General features: G+C 39.3%; 1 protein-coding gene across 1 annotated transcript; it reads left to right on the top strand.

The window, feature by feature from the left end:
* Positions 1-2,411: 2,411 nt before the first annotated feature.
* LOC143849034 (RNA-binding CRS1 / YhbY (CRM) domain-containing protein) lies at positions 2,412-8,865 on the top strand. The gene is made up of 5 exons (XM_077358086.1): positions 2,412-3,106; positions 4,824-4,951; positions 7,482-7,707; positions 7,790-7,917; positions 8,343-8,865. Exons 1-5 carry the CDS (start codon positions 2,536-2,538, stop codon positions 8,565-8,567), a joined length of 1,278 nt encoding a protein of 425 aa, XP_077214201.1. The 5' UTR covers positions 2,412-2,535; the 3' UTR covers positions 8,568-8,865.
* Positions 8,866-12,129: the final 3,264 nt, after the last annotated feature.

Below are 12,129 nucleotides of genomic sequence, written 5' to 3'. Positions count from 1 at the left end.
GTCTCATCCGCATAATTGAAGGGCTTAAACTCATCATGATTGATCAAAGGTCTAGAATCATCAGATGAGGGTGAGATGGAGGGCAATATGAAGCGGGATTGGGTTACCTAGCCATTGAACTCTCCAGCCTCATTAAATCTCGATAGCTCCGGATTTTGAAGAAATTTCAAATTTCAAGTAGACTTATTTGCATGTTTCCTAAGTAATTATTGCAACCATGCTTAGTAGAATATTTGTCAGTGGTGAATGTCAGGTCGGGTCCAATTTTTTACAGGAAAACACGAGATTAGTAAACCCAACCCTACGCAAAATAGTTTATTGGGTTGGGTATTCATTTTTTAGCATAGGAGTAGTGACTAATTTTAAAGATGGTAAGAAAAAAAACAAATTTTCACACCAAAAATCTCTAAATTTATGTCATCAAGAGTGTAAATTTAAGGACACTATATTTTCACATAACAGACATAACCACCTCCATGAAAACAACTTTATCAATATATTGGAAAATAATTTAATATGTTATTCAAGCGATATTTAAGAAAGTCACAATACACTCGTATGAGTCGGGTCGGGAGTTTTTTTTCTTTTAAACCTGGCCCTAACCAAGATTGAGTCAGGTTTTCAAATATAAGACCTAACCCTATCCAAGGGCCATGATTTCTAAACCTGACCCATGCTATTGGTTGGGTCGGGCCCTCATATTTATTCCCTCTTGTAGCTTTCAAAACAAATTCCTCCAAAAGGTAGGAATTTGCTTGAGAAATCTTGTGAATAATGCGTCCCCCCTATCATCTATGTTAGTAACTCCTACGTGTTCCCCTACTCTGCAAGTCTATGATGCGAAAGGAAACACCACTTACCACTATTCTCCGAGGTAATTACAGGCAAGTCCAATGTCTATTGACTGCTTATTCCACTGCTCTCCGACTCTACGGTGCGCATCCAAACATATCCTAGAAAGTCCCTACAGCCTGACCCATATTATTGTATGGGTCAATTAACAATGGGGGACAAACATTAGGCAAAATTATCAACAGGACCCATGCTCTTCAAAAATTATCAACGGGGGACGAAAGAGGTCTTGTCAATAAAAGCTGGACGAAAATACCCTTTGGCATATACAACACATTTTGACTTTGGAAGGGGGTTTTCAAGTCTCTACGATTGGGGTTATCAGGTATCAAAATGGGGTTACCAATTTCAGAATGGGCTTATCAAGTCCCTCAAAATTGGTCGAGTGTACTAGAGTTTTGGAATGGGGTTTTCAAGTATTTGGGATTGGGGTTATTTAGTATCAAAATGGGCTTATCAAGTGCTTGAAAATTGGCATAGGGTACTAAAGTTTTGGAAGAGGGTTTTCAAGTTTCTAAGATTGGAGTTATCTAGTATAAAAAATGGGGTCACCAATTTCCGAATGGGGAGATCAAGTCCCTAAAAATTGGCCAAGCGTACTAGAGTTTTGGAATGGGGTTTTCAAGTCTCTGGGATTGGGGTTATCTAGCATAAAAATGGGGTTACCAATTTCCGAATGGGCTTATCAAGTCCTTGAAAATTGGCCGAGGATACTGGAGTTTTGGAAGGGGGTTTTCAAGTCTCTAGGATTGGCGTTATCAGGTGTCAAAATGGGGTTACCAATTTCAGAATGGGCTTATCAAGTCTCTGAAAATTGGCCGAGGGTACTAGAGTTTTGGAAGGGGGTTTTCAAGTATTTGGGATTGGGGTTATCTAGTATCAAAATGGGGTTACCAATTTACGAATGGGCTTATCAAGTCCCTTAAAATTGCCCAAGGGTACTGGAGTTTTGGAAGGGGGTTTTCAAGTCTCTAGGGTTGGGGTTATCGAGTATCAAAATGGGGTTACCAAATTCCGAATGGGCTTATCAAGTCTCTTATGAACACGCTTTTACTTCCTCTTTTTTTCACTCGTTCATTTTCACGTTTTTTTCTTTCTACCGTACGATTCATCTTCCTCATCCTCCATTGAAAGGGAGAAGGAGAAATGCAAAACCCTAAAACAAATGAAAAATAAAACCTAGATATTGAAAGATAGATGGGAATGAACTCACGTTTCAAAATTTTGAGTTTTCTCACCTCCAATATTGGCTAAATGATGAAGAAGATGACAGGTAATGTAGAAAAAAACAAAGTTCAAAATGAAAAAGTGAAAAAAAAAAAAGAGGGAAAGAAGAGAGAAAAGGAAAAAGTGGAAAAGCAAAACGTGTTACTTAAGAAAAGGGCATTTTCGTCCAGCTTTTAATGACAAGACATATTTTGTCCCCCGTTGATAATTTCTGAAAAGCATGGGTCTTGTTGATAATTTCACCTAATTTTTGTCCGCCATTGGTAATTGATCCTTATTGTATCAGGCACCGTCCCATTAGGTTGGCCCGTGACCCAACCCACTTACAACCCAGCCTTGATAGCTCCATCTCCAAATACGTTGTAGGGCTAATGTGGCCATTTCCATGACCTGCTAAACCCTAACCCCCTTTCTCCCTCCTCCAACCTCAGAGAACATAAGACTCTCTTATTCCTCATGTTCTTCAAACCCATTTCCCGCCACAATCAACCATACCTTTTCTCTCTCATCTCTCGTCGTCTCTTCTCTTCATCTCTCCCTCCTTCCTCAAAACTCAAACATTACAATTTCAAACCTCCTCGTTCCCTCACCAATGACACTCCCCACCAAAACCCTAACCCTAATTTCAACAGCCAAAACAAAACTCCCAACACCAAGAAGCAAAAACCCCCATACCGTCCTCCATCCTCGCTCGATCGGACGGGTTTAAAGCCCCTACATTCGGACCTCCCATTCGAATTCAGATACAGCTACACAGAGAGCAATTCATCAACGAGGCCCATCGGACTGCGTGAGCCCAAGTACTCACCGTTCGGGCCGGGCCGGGTCGACCGTGTATGGACCGGGGTCTGCGCTCCTTCCGTGGATCCGACTGTGAAGTCTGTTGAGAGGAATGGGGATTCCGCGGCGGTGGGAAAGATGAGGAAATCGAGGGAGGCGATTCTTGGGGTGCCACTCTCTAATGCGGAGAGGAAGATTCTTGTGGAGAGTTGTCAGAGGAATAAGAACAAGCGCCAAGTTAATTTGGGTAATGCAGTTACTCCTTCATAGGAATGAAATAGAAAGAATTTTTTTTTTTTTTTTTTGCAGATTATGTTTGAAAATGAAAGAATTTGAATAAAAACAAGCGCCAAATTCTTTTGAATTATGTGTTTCTTCGTCTTTGGTGGGAAAGAGGGCGAAACACTGAATTTTACTGCAGATTATGTTAGAGACTGAAGAACAAAGTGCTAAATGAATTTGGGGTTCTTTTCCTTAATTTTCAGTTTCTTTTGGGTTCCATTTGGATGCACCAAAAAATTTGGAAAATTAAAGCAGGGTACATTTTCCATTTCCTTTTGTTGTTTGGGTGTCATTTACTATTCACATTGCAGTACTTGTTTGGCTGCAAATTTTCCAGATGCAATCCATTTTGCACTGTTTGACTTTCCTCTCAAATCAATAGAAAAAGGATATTAAAGAAATAGGAATCTATCCTTCTACTACTATATTATGTGCATCCAAATGGACCCTTCGTCAATCATTAAAAAAAAAATGACCTTATTGGCTATGTAACGATGAGGGAAGAAAGGTTGTTCCTTTTTGTTGAGTAACTGGAAGGAAGTGTGTAACGATGGTATGAGGTGTCAATTCATGAACTTCTTTATAAAAGCCCAATGATAGTTGATGTCATGGAAGCACGAATCTCCACTCAGAATGGGGAATCTCGATTCCCCGAAAATCGATTCGGAAATAGGAATCTTCTCAATTCCTCGATTTTTGGGAATCCCATTTAAAAAACGTGGGAAATGTGATTCCCACTCCGTGGGAAATTCAATTCCCACTCTATGGGAAACTCGTATCCCACTCTAAGGGAACTGCGTTTCCTATCCACCCTAGTCCTCTTCTCTTCCTCTTCTTAGTATTTACATGTAAAGTCATTTAAGTGCTTAATATTTACAGGTAAATAAGGGAATAACCCCCATTTGAATCTATTAAAAATAGTTTCAAGACCCAAATCTAAAAGGATAAAAAGTCAACTTTCCAATTCTAGTACAAAATTCGAAAAAAATGGGTTTTGTAAAAATCTTAACTTCCAAATGATGGGGTATTTTTTCAATTGTAAAAATTCATAAATTCTATCATGTCCAAACATTATTAAATCTCAAAAGTCCAATAAAAAAATCTCATAATTTGGTTTCTAAATTTTTTTCTTCTTGTCAAACACACTGGTCAACTCAGGCATTTCAGCTGATAGTGAAAATGTTGGATCTTTTAATAAAATGTATTGTAAAATATTTGGTTCATAAATTTTTATTTTTATTTTTTTAGTAATTTTTTATTTTTAATTTTTTTTTAAAATATTTAACTTTTAAAAAAAGTTCTCCGACCGTTCACGCTTCCCGCTTCTCGCTTCCCACCTTCCCGAGAGCCTTCGCTTCCTTGGTTGATGTCATGTTGGTGGTGGCGGTAGTGGTGGTTGGGAACATGGGGGTGTCTAAGGAATTCTTATTGAATTGGGGCCCCGTATTATCATTTTGAAGGGAGGAAGTCATCCAAGAATGTTGATATTTCGGTCCAATTTGTAGAGTGCATGGTTATGTATTTGGATCATTTATCTTCTCTAGTTTTTGAGTGATAAGTGTTGTAGTAGACCAGTAAAAGAAATTACTCAAACTCAACACAAATGGAATATTTCCTTTTTCTTTTCCTTTCTTTTCTCTTTTTTATTGCTAGCACTGTGGTGTTGATGGCTTATTTTTCAGGGAGAGATGGCCTGACTCATAACATGTTGAATGATATTCACAACAACTGGAAGCATGTTGAGGCTATTCGAGTGAAGTGTCTTGGTGTGCCTACTGTTGATATGAAAAATGTATGCACACAGCTCGAGGTATTTCTCTTCCCTATTCTCTTTTCTTCCTTTTACTCATTTATGTGGGATGATGAGTTAAGGAACTTCATACTACATATGGACCCTGATTATTGCTTGTCATTGTATTGTAATTGCTGTCTTCTATTCGACTTTCTCAAAAACTATGTATTGATATGATGGAATGATCGATGACCCTTTGGATTTAATCATGGAAGTAAGGAGGGGGCGGATATGACTAAATGTTGCTCACCATTTAGAGTTTGTTGGACAATACGTACTGTTATGATGAAAATTATTAATGATTAGTGTTTGGTATGAAACCACTGTTTAAAAACTCCCCAAGCCAATCATCAAATCTTCCAAGTTGGCTCCCATTTACCTTGTTTAGTTCTCATCCGAGTTCGAGTTGTGCCCTACCAAGTCGATCGAAACTCCTTGAATCGCTAGAGCTAATGAAAACTTGACTGCGTCATTCATTGACTCACCCAAGTCGCTTTGGTCGTGTTCATGTCTGAGTCTGAGTTTTGAAACACTGCATGAAACAAAGAGCTGCAGTCAATTATAATTTTGTGTTTTGAATTTTCATTGGATGCGACTGGGAGTTTTTTTTTAAATTTTTTTAAAGGGCTTTACTCTCTTCCTTTACCAGTCTTGAACCCTACACCTCATGGCAACAAAGTACTTATGGCCTCTACCACTAGAGAATGTAGGAGATTGGTGTGACTAGGAGTTATTTTCAATTTTCGTTTTGGATAGAAATTTCCCAATTTTCTTTACCAATCTTTTCTTTTCTCCCTCTCACGAGGAAGGATGATGCTACTTCTTAGAAGTGTACTATGAGGAGGTTTGAGATCCCTGCTTCCCTTATACATCATTGCTTTCCTTGAACATCATGCTCCATCTTACCTAAAGCCCCTGTACTTCTCTGATCAATCTAGCAGCTCAATTTTTTGCGAAGTTGGTAGTACTTTCATTTGCCTCATACGGGTATAGTTTAAAATGATCTATAACAATCTCCATTTCTCCAAAATAACTTGTATGAGCCTCTATGCGTATAATCTAAAATGATCTATAACAAACCCCATCACCCCCCCCGCCCCCCCCTTCTCTCTCTCTCTCTCCAAAATTCAAAATTGAGTGCATATTTCCAGTGAGCCTTTCATTTTCTTTAGGGGACTGGAGGTCTTTGTTAGCTATATTTTGTGCGAGGCTAATGAGATTGCTAATAATCTTTCTAAAGGAGTGTCAAGACTGGCTCGTTTGTATTCGGAGCACTGCTCCTATTGTAATTGTGGTTTTATTTGTATTTATTTGTCATTTATCAATAAAAACGAACTTCAAGATGAAGATTATGGAGGTGATCTCAAATTGGGATTTTACCATATATCTTTTTATTTGACCCTTGTTGGCAGAGACGTGGTGACACCAATTTTGGTCTTTGTCTATGTATCTCTTCTCTTTTAAGTGTGTGTGTATCATTTTACATGGGAGCTACTTTAAGGGGACTCCATCTTCTCCCTCACTTCTTCTCTCCTTCTCCTTCTCATCCACCAGAATAACACCATCCAATAGGATTTAGACCTTCCCGGGTTCGACAAGCTCATCACCTCTCGGCAGATCCAATCATTTCTCTCTTGCATTTTCGTCATGCCACTTAATCTTTTCATTTGTTGGATGTACTTAGATGATGCCTTTGTCTATTTTCTGGTTGGTCTGGAAAGAGGGAAACTATCATGTCTTTAAAGGCTAAAACAAAGGTATTATGGCTCTGAAAAGAATTGATTTGAACAAGATTTTGTTGTGGGCTACCAATCTGATTTGTGCAGATCGTGGGAGTAGCAGGATGCATGTGGAGATATCCAGAACCAGATGGGCTCCGCTTCAGAGTTTAACAAATTCAATTTCGACAGTTCTTGCTTTAGTAACCCATGGCTAGCAGCTATTAATAGAATCATTGGACATCACACAGGCCTAAGTGTGATTGGGTTTCTCGTGTGTCATTGATGTGAAGGACTCCACTGAATCTGGCCACAAACGCTTTGATCACTTCTCCAGCACTTAATTGAGAGGCCGTTGAGAAGGCAAATGAGATTACGAAGAGGCAAGTGGGAAGAAATTGGGTGTTGAATGCTGATCGATGATGGATTTCCTCTTCTTAATGAGGAAAATAATGTGTAACTTCGGCTTCCCGAACAAATTTTCTGTTTTTCCATGTGCTTGGTTGTTTTTGTTTGGTGACCAGCTTTTTCATCCCGTTGTTTGATATATCACTCGTCCATAATGTATCTTTTAACTCGTTCAGTAACTAAATAAACAAATAAAGCTCTGGTCATGTTTTACTTAATAAGCACTTCCTTTTCACCCTTATTTTGTGTTACGATTTTTTCAAATGCTTTTGTAACTTTTATTTGACTCCATTATTATCAATTGCTTATTCTCCATTTATCAATATTGAAAGTTTCAAAGATGCTTCCCCTCTCTACTATTTACTTGAAACTATTACATAAAATTTTGATTGAAATTGTACATATATCATATATGTTTTCAGGAGAAAACTGGTGGCCAGATCATCAACAGACAAGGGGGAGTTGTTGTGCTGTACAGAGGTAGACAATATAATCCCAAGAAAAGGCCTGTGATTCCATTGATGCTGTGGAAACCCCATGAACCTATTTATCCTAGGTTGATCAAAACAGTAATTGAGGGCCTAACTATTGAAGAAACAAAGGAAATGAGGAAGAGAGGCCTTGCCGTTCCTGCCTTGACAAAACTTGGTAATATTTCTTTTCAAAACTCAGCAGTATCCAGCACTTAATCTGTTTATAGCACTTCTAATTCAATAAACCAAAATTGCAGCGAAGAATGGATTCTATGGTAGTCTTGTTCCGATGGTTCGAGATGCTTTTCTAACTGATGAGCTGGTTCGTATAGACTGCCAAGGCCTGGAAAAGAGTGACTATAGGAAAATAGGCTGTAAGCTCAGGGTGAGATTTTATTGGATTGTACTTTTCTTTGAACTGGCACAATAAATATGGAATGTCGGAAATAAAACTTTTGTTCCCGGCTTTTGATAATTACAATGTCCCCTATGTTGTATCTTGGAAATGAAGTCTCCCTGACCAAATATTATTAAAAGTGGATTGATGGGGTGCAAAATTGTACATTATTAACCCGCTAATAGAGCATGTTACATTGGTTTCTGAATTTTTCAACTAATTCTAGTTGCAATTCACCCTTTTATTGAAAGATTGAAGAAGTTGAGCTCTTTTTTGTACACTGTTATGTTTGTTTGAAACCATAGGCAGTAATGGTTTTGGTCTTTCATCTTTCTATTATTTATTTTCTTTATTTTCGAGCATTAAATGGAGGCAAATAGAATTTAAATTGTTCCATTTGGGTGTTTATGCAGGACTTGGTTCCTTGTGTTCTCGTGACGTTCGATAAGGAACAAATTGTAGTCTGGAGGGGGAAGAACTATACCAGTACAGACCAAGAGATCTCTAATGATGATCCATTTGCTCTGGTTATGGAATCAGATAGTGGTGAAGAGGGGAAGAGCTGCAGTGGTTTCATCCAACAAAGCTCTGATGATGAATTTATTTCTTCTGGTGATGAAATGCCAACACCAGTTTGATAAATTGCAGGCACAAATGATGACATTTCACTATTCTACTGGAGATGTGCATAGTTATGCATTTAGTGGTGAAGAGGAGGACAACATGGGCTTGTAGGTGTGATTTTGTTTGAGAGAGCTTTTAGTCTTACACAGGCAGTTGTATCAAGCCATATTTTTATCTTAGTTCAGTTTCAATGCTCTTAGCAAATCCATGCAGCTCTGTTTTTCACTCCATCTTTTCATAGAATTGTATACAGCATAAATGGAAAAACAGTATAGGCATTGATCTTAGTAAATAAGCCCCCTTATTTTGATACATTTCTACCTATCATTTTGTTTAGATTTTCTTTTCGTTGGTTCATACAAACAATTATGGGATACAGAACAATGAAGAGTTCATTCCTTTACCATTTACAAAAAAAGAAAAAAGGAAAAAAAGAACAATAGACGACTTTGCAGGCCAGTGTCCATATGTACATGATTGGGTCTATTTGATCGGACTTAAAAAACCCCAGGCCTACGGCGTTGGCTTCACCTTGATTGGATGACTGTACGGCTTAGCTCTTTGGTCCATTAGATCTTTGATCCATTAGCTCTATGATCCATCTAGTATAGTTTAGGGTTTAGCCAATAAAAAGTAAAAGTTGTTGATGTTTGTAGTCTAGGAGAATTTTTGGGAAAGTCGTCTTGTTTCCCTCTTTTCCAAATTAACTAGGTTACCTAGTTGTGGTGGGAGGCTAAGAGGGGAGATGAAAAAGAGAGCCGTTTTCTCTCTTGAAGGGAGCAGCTAGGGCTGTGAGGTGAGAACGCGAGAGAGGAAAGATAGGAAAGGAGAAAGAGGAAGAAGGCCCATCTTTGGTTTTTCTTGGGTTCCTCCTATGTATTCTCTTGGGTTTTCTCTCATATTACTCTCTGGATACAATCTTGGTTGAGAAGGGAAAGGGTTATGGGTTTGTGGGTTTGGGTTAAATTCATTGTAATCCTTGTAATTTTGTTTTTCTCATAGTGGAAGAAGCAATCTGTAGAAAGATTTGGCGCCGCTCACTAAATTATGTGGCTAGACTTTATCTTGCTAGTCTCGAATTCTGTCTTCCACTTCTTCTTTAGCGATGTAAGATCCTTCCGCCTAGACAACCCAAGGGGAAAGGCTTAGCTTGGTCTTTGTTCAAGAAGAAGTGATTGACAGCAAGCGACATAGGATGAGCCAAGATGTGTTCTTGCCCGAGATGTAGGCATCTTGGCCTAACCATGTAAATTCTCAGTTTTCATCTTGTGGTTTGCCTTTTATTTTACTTTTTTCATTAATTTGTACACGAACGGATCGGATTTGCCCAACAGATTTTCTCAACAAGTGGCATTAGAGCTAAGGTTTGATCGATCGTAAAGGCTGGGCGAAGTGATAGTTGGTGTTGGGATTGTATCGCGGTTTCAATGATCAAATGGTAGGAAGATTATTCGAGAGACTCTCGTTCGAGGTGGATACCTACAACGAGAAGTGCGGAGTGTTTGAAATGGCGGCAATTGAGTTTTACCCAATTCAAAATGTTCAGGTTCAACAGAAATGGCAGTTTCACCCTATGACAGACAAGGGTAAATGACATCCTAGTTCAACAAGGCGTGGCTAAGGCGTTGAAGGGAAATGATGAGAAGCCATAGAAGATGATGGATGCAGAGTGAGAAGACATTGGGTTGAAGGCGATCAATACAATTCGACTATGTCTAGCAGATAAAGTTATGTTTAAAGTTACAGAGGAAGAAGAAGAGCTTAAGTTAAGGGAGAAGTTGAAAAAGTTTTACATGTCAAAAGGCTTCGCCAACCAATTGTATCTGAAGTAGCAATTGTTCGGGATGAAGATGCAGGAAGGCGAAGAACTTCTAAAACATATGACAATATTCAAATGGGTTTGTGGATCAACTCCACATGGTTGGTGAAAAAGATGAATGAACAAGACAAGGCCCTATTACTTCTTACTTCACTTTTTGATTCAAACGACAATTTGGTGACTACGTTATTATTCGGTAAGGATATTGTGATGCTAGAAGATGTCACGATGACACTTTTATCAAATGAGACTAGGGGGAGGCCTAATGAAGATGTTGGTCAAGAGTATGGTTGATTGTTCTTTGGGAGAATCAAAGAGGAAGGTCGTCTGACAGGGGATAAAGAAAATACGGGTCAAAATCTAGAGTCAGCGGAAAAGGCATGCAATGTTATCATTACAAGGAATAAAGTCACATCAAGTGGGATTGTCGAAGCGATCTAACTAGTCGGACATTGGTGTTACGAATACGGTAGTGGTCGTAACGGATGAGCATATCGAACTTGTTGGAGACGTTCTCACAGTCTCCATAGGTAATCACACTTTTCATCATGATGAGTGTATTATAGATTCAGGGTGATTTATTCATGTATGCTCCAGGAGAGCATATTTTGATATGTTCCATGTGATAAGGGCAGGTGTAGTGTCCTTGGGTGACGGGTCTACTTGTGACATCATGAGAATTAGGACGGTGAAGATCGCGATGTTCGATTGAGTGATTCATACTTTGGGTAGTGTGGTGCATGTCCTAAAGATACAACAGAATCTAGTGTCACTTGATCAGTTGAACTCTAGGCGTTGCAGGGTATTCAGCTGCAGGTGGAGCCATGAAAATCACATGCGACTATATGGTTTTGATAAAAGGAGAGAAGTGTGGAAGATTATATTGTCTAGTTTGGGACGCAATTACTAGTGTTCCTAAGATCTCGATGGATAGTTGGAAATAGAGTGGTAGCACGTGCAGTGTCTCTTTTGCAGTTAGTAGAGAGAAGGGTTTCCAGGTTGCAAACGACGGTGAGAAGGAGACGGTACCTGCGTTGGGGAGGATGGATCGAGATCCCTCTCTAAGGTTGACTCGGTAAGTTAACGGGTTGACAGCTACACATGTGCACTGGCCGTGTTGGTCGAGTTAGAGGAGTTAGAACTAGGATGATTCAATGGTGTGTAGCTGGCATTTCAAAAAGCCAATGGTGGTTTGCGATGTCAGCGGACTGGTGGCGATATCAACAGAAAATCTTCAAGTAGCCGGGAAATAAGCAAGGTGGGTATTATTGGGAAAGTTGCCTTGTTTCCCTCTTTCCTAAATTAACTAGGTTATCTAGTTGTGGTGGAAGGATAAGTGGGGAAATAAAAGAGAGCCGTTTTCTCTCTTGAAGGGGGCAGCTAGGGCTGGGAGGTGAGAATGTGAGAGAGAAGGAAGAGAAAAAGGAGAGAGAAGGAGAGATGAAGACAGGGAATTAAAGAAAAAGAGAAAGAAAGTCTCTTCTTGGGTTTTTCTCGGGTTCCTCTTGCGTATTCTCGTGGGTTTTCTCTCAGGTTACTCTCTGGTAAAATCTTGGTTGAGAAGCAGAGGAAAAGGGTTGTGGGTCTGTGGGTGAAAAGGGTTGTGCGTTTGGGGTAAAATCTTGTAGCTTGTGTTATAACCCGGACGTAAGCATATTAGCCAAACCATGCAAAATCTTAGTGTTCATCACCTGGTTTGCTTCTTATTTTACTTTTCCGTTAATTTACGCACAATCGGATCGGATTTGTCCGACGGA

The sequence above is a fragment of the Tasmannia lanceolata genome, unplaced genomic scaffold (genome assembly GCF_043159265.1).
Source record: "Tasmannia lanceolata isolate RefF3 unplaced genomic scaffold, GAP_Taslan_0.1 ptg000016l, whole genome shotgun sequence".
NCBI lineage: Eukaryota > Viridiplantae > Streptophyta > Magnoliopsida > Canellales > Winteraceae > Tasmannia > Tasmannia lanceolata.
This window is presented reverse-complemented; position numbering and strand designations above follow the sequence as displayed.

Bases quoted from the DNA above. Each gene is read 5' to 3' on its own strand.
- LOC143849034 (XM_077358086.1), top strand. From the start codon at position 2,536: ATGTTCTTCAAACCCATTTCCCGCCACAATCAACCATACCTTTTCTCT. The intron at 4,952-7,481 runs GTATTTCTCTTC...ATATGTTTTCAG, and splicing joins ATGTATGCACACAGCTCGAG to GAGAAAACTGGTGGCCAGAT. The intron at 7,708-7,789 runs GTAATATTTCTT...CCAAAATTGCAG, and splicing joins TCCTGCCTTGACAAAACTTG to CGAAGAATGGATTCTATGGT.